The 4621-nt window shown below is 54.4% G+C and overlaps 1 protein-coding gene across 1 annotated transcript; it reads left to right on the plus strand.

Moving 5' to 3' along the window:
* Nucleotides 1–1125: 1125 nt before the first annotated feature.
* Nucleotides 1126–3264, plus strand: RAP2B (RAP2B, member of RAS oncogene family). The gene has a single exon (XM_064275629.1). It carries the CDS (start codon nucleotides 1243–1245, stop codon nucleotides 1792–1794), a length of 552 nt encoding a protein of 183 aa, XP_064131699.1. The 5' UTR covers nucleotides 1126–1242; the 3' UTR covers nucleotides 1795–3264.
* The last annotated feature ends 1357 nt before the right edge of the window (nucleotides 3265–4621 follow it).

Raw genomic sequence — 4621 nt, forward strand, 5'->3', positions numbered from 1 at the left:
AGCGAGTCTGGGAGAGGCAATTCGAGCTGGAGTGTGGGTGTGTGGTGCAAAAAGCTTCCTACTTCTGAGCCCGAAAACCTGTTCTGCCGACTGAGCATGCCCGGGCCGGCCGCGAGCGCCGCCGTGACTCACGGATCGGGGCTCGGCCCGGGTCCCCGGGTTTTGCCCGCAGCCGAGTGGGGCAGACGGTGGGTGGGACCAGCCAAGCCCCAGCCGGCACAGGGTCACGGGAGGCTGCTCCTTCCCCGTCGGCAGGGGGTCCCGGGCCCGGCCTGCCCGTTCTCTTTGTCCGGGGGATGAACTGCGGGAAGGGTCAGCCAGAACCGCGCAGTAGCGCGTCCGTGGCCACCGGTTCAGAGACAGCTGTGCCGGGGGTGGAGGATGTCTCCGCCACCGCCGCCGCGTGACCGCCGCCGCCCCCACAGGGGGAGCCGACCACGAGCCTTCCCGCGCGGGGCGTGGGAGCGCACCGGCCCCGCAGGGTGGGAGTTGGCGAGAGCGCCGCCGCTCTGGCGCGCGAGCCCCGGAGCCGTGAGAGAGGCTGGCTTCCGTGCTGCCCTGTGAGCGTCCCTAAGCCCAGGTCCCCTCCAGCCACCTCTCAGCCTCTTAGAGACCCGCCTCGCTCCCCAGTTCGCGGCCCGCCCCCAGCCCCGCCCCGCCCCGCCCGGCCCTGGAAAAACCCGGATTGCGGAGGGCGCGGGCGCGGCCGGCGGCGCACTGGGCATGCTCACCGGGCGGGGCGGGCCGGGCTGCGCGCGGCCAGGAGGAAGCCCCTGCCCCGCCGAGGCTGCGGGAGAGAGCGCGATGGGCCGCGGCGGTGGGCGCACGCTCCGCGGGGACTTATGCCACGCGCGTCCCGGCCCGGCGCGCAATTAGCAGCCGCCTCCGCAGCCCGCCGCCGCCGCCGCCTCCCCGCCCTCCGGGGCTGCCGCGGCGAGGAGCTCCAGCCGTCGCCTCGCGCAGGCTGCTGGCATTGTCCTCCCGCTCCTCCGCCTGCGCTGCCGCTGCCGCCGCGGGCTGCTGCGGGGCCCCGGACCCGCGCCCCCAGGACGCGCCGCGGCCGCCGGCCGGCCCGCGCCCGGCCCGCGCCCGGTGCCTTCTGAGCCCTGCGCTCCCCGACCAGCCGCTCCCGGGCTTTCCTTCGGCGCCGAGTTAGGGGAGGAGTGCAGCCGCCCAGCCCCAGGCTTCCCCGGGCGCTGCCCCGACGGGGCCGCGGCAGGCGCGGCGCGAGCCGACGGAGCCATGAGAGAGTACAAAGTGGTGGTGCTGGGCTCGGGCGGCGTGGGCAAGTCCGCGCTCACCGTGCAGTTCGTGACCGGCTCCTTCATCGAGAAGTACGACCCCACCATCGAGGACTTCTACCGCAAGGAGATCGAGGTGGACTCGTCGCCGTCGGTGCTGGAGATCCTGGACACGGCGGGCACGGAGCAGTTCGCGTCCATGCGGGACCTGTACATCAAGAACGGCCAGGGCTTCATCCTCGTCTACAGCCTGGTCAACCAGCAGAGCTTCCAGGACATCAAGCCCATGCGGGACCAGATCATCCGCGTGAAGCGGTACGAGCGCGTGCCCATGATCCTGGTGGGCAACAAAGTGGACCTGGAGGGCGAGCGCGAGGTCTCCTACGGCGAGGGCAAGGCTCTGGCCGAGGAGTGGAGCTGCCCCTTCATGGAGACGTCGGCCAAAAACAAAGCCTCGGTGGACGAGCTGTTCGCCGAGATCGTGCGGCAGATGAACTACGCGGCGCAGCCCAACGGCGACGAGGGCTGCTGCTCGGCCTGCGTGATCCTCTGAGGCGCCCGCGGTGGCCGCGCGCCGGCCGCGCTCTGCGCACAAAAGCCAAACGCACCCGACTCTCTAATGTGATTTCTTTTCTTGCTTTGAGATTGGAGACGACTTTGCATTGGCCGAGGTGTCCCGGGAGCCCGGCTGGCCTCCGCGGTCGGCGTCCCCTGCCTCCTCCCCGTGTCCCAGAGGTGTCCGCTTCTGACCATCCGAGACCCCGATGGAAATGTAGCCCTTTGCAGCGTGTACGTTTCTCATTGATTTTGGTCGACGCGTGTGTCCCCGTTTAAGTCGCCGTTAGGGCGCCGTATTGGCAGCTTGATACCCGGCAAGCAAAAGTTTCAGCCTGGAAAAAAAAAAAAATGGGGGTGGGGTGGAGGAAGAGGATGGGGAGAATGGAGGAAAGGGAGGTCTTTTTTTTGGGGGGGGGTCAACAACCGTTTTCTAGTTCCAACTTTTAAATACATGGAAGGAAGTCCGGGAGAAGCATATGAAGGAGCAGGAGGAGACGAAGAAACTTGCTTTGTTTTGTTTTTTCCCCTTGTTTTCCAAGGAGAAGCTGGAAATTCAGATCGGGTTCCCTTTCTGCCAGCTTGGAAGGGCGACCCCGTGACTGATTGTGATTCTGACGATGTCTATGCAAAGTTGGATTCTTGTTACAGTGTATCCAATCTGAAGTATTGCACATCTGAACTGGGACTGTTAACACTGATGCCGATACAGTGTGGGGTGCCAGAAAGTGTCTGCTGATATTTGTGGAAAAAAATCTATTTTGTTTACCTACTGTATCAAGGGGGAGTCTGCGGGGAGAATGGTAGTAGTTTTTTTTTTTTTTATCAGCTGTGAAAAAAAAATGTTACAGGTTGCACATTTTTGTGTACTATTGTGTGTGTGTGCTTTTTTTATTTTTTAGTTTCTTTTTGCCTTTTTTTTTTGGTTGGCAGTAACAGATTTGGACGCCTAGCTCTTTAAAATACAGTACAAAGACTTCCTACATGTGATTCAGGGCCCCCAGCACCCCTGTGTCTGCAGAGTGCCTTCAAAACTCAGCTGTTCCAGCCGGTGCCAACCTGTGAACTTCCCACCGTAACCCAGTATCTGCTGTTCCCCACTCAACTTCCAAGTTTCCTTCCAGTCATCTTCCTCAGCAAACCAGGACAATAGAGCCTGTTGTTCGGTGAATTTCTTGATTATTTCCAGCCTTTAAAATGTAATTTTCATGCCTTGCAATTTTTGTTTGTTTGTTTTGCTTCATTTCGTTCAGGTTTTCAGGTATTAGCTCCCTTTTTTGTATTATTTTATAAATTTTTTTTTTTTTGGTTTTGTGTTCTAGAGTGTCCCTCCAGAAGCAAAGAGGAAAATTTACTGTTGTGATGTACCAAGAAGATTCTAATTGTAATTTTTAATTCCAGACATGCTTTGCATTGTTGTCTTTTCATTTTAAGACTTTTAATACAAATGTCATTTTTTAAAAACAAACCCAGCACTATTGTTTCCGTGTCTGTGTTTCATACTCAGTGACCTAATGATACCATATCATGGCTGAGGTAGACAGGGGCAGGTGAACGGGGTCCCCAAGCGTTGTCAGGTTTTGAAGACAAAATATCTCAGTGATGCCTTGGGTGACATTGTTCCCAACTCCTAAAATAGGGAGAAAATCATCAAAGTCCAGGAAGCCCTGGGGTCGGGCCACAGCATCTGATCCCGGGATGGGCAGGTGTATTGAATCTTGAGGTGACATGGAGCGGTCTACCTCCCTGAAGGAAGGGAAGCAGAGAAACCAACTGCTGATATTGCCTGAGGTCTGGGAAACTAACCATCCATCAGGCAGGGTACTCATTCATTTCTTTTTCTTTTTTGTTTGTTCGTTTAAATTATGTCATACATCAAGTCAAAAACATGTTTGGGGAAGATGGTTTCCAATTTTCAAATGAAGTCACATCTCGTGTCTTCTGGAGTACGTGTGTATCAGTTGTACACGGGTGTCTCAACCTTTTTGAGGTTTTGATTTGGAAATAACATCTTTAGATTACAAAAAAAAAAAAAGCAGACTTAAGACAATTCTTTTGCTTCCTTTCTGTGTATTGTGAAGCACTTTTGACCTCTAAGTTTTTCCTTCTAGCAGCAGGAGGCAGTGTGAGCTTTTTGTTTCTTATTTTCCCTGAGGAGGGCTTTAATCCATAATATAACTTCTGTAGAATGAAAGAGAGGTGTCTGAGTAATGTATATATACATATACGTACATATGACTAGGAAACCCTGGTGGCATAGTGGTTAAGTGCTACGGCTGCTAACCAAAAGGTCTGCAATTTGAATCCGCCAGGCGCTCCTTGGAAACTCTATGGGGCAGTTCTACTCTGTCCTATAGGGTCGCTATGAGTCAGAATCAACTCGATGGCACTGAGTTTTACATATGCCTGTATTTATGTTACTTAGACACCTCTGTTTTGTATAGATGTATCAGAAGCACTTGACCTGTACCTACACGTGAGGTGTAGGTCGGTCTTCTGAAGGATCTTTTGACGAAAGGATGTATGCCATTGACAAAGCCAAAAGCAGTGACAGGCCACAGGTTTCTTTAAAGCTATATTAACATACTTGCCTTAAAACGTTATCATTTTTGCTGGGTATCAGCGTGAGGAGAAATACTGAATTTTGCCTGGGATAGTCCTACAGCCACTTTTTTTTTTTTTCACTCTTGATCTTACTTATTGAATATTGAACTCAGTTGGAAGGTAATATTACAGATGTCCTAAATGTGGAAATGAGAAACTGCTCAAAGTTACCCTTTGTGGGATTCATTCTTATGTTTAAGTAAATTCAGTTGCTTAAGGAG

The sequence above is a fragment of the Loxodonta africana genome, chromosome 23 (assembly GCF_030014295.1).
Source record: "Loxodonta africana isolate mLoxAfr1 chromosome 23, mLoxAfr1.hap2, whole genome shotgun sequence".
NCBI lineage: Eukaryota > Metazoa > Chordata > Mammalia > Proboscidea > Elephantidae > Loxodonta > Loxodonta africana.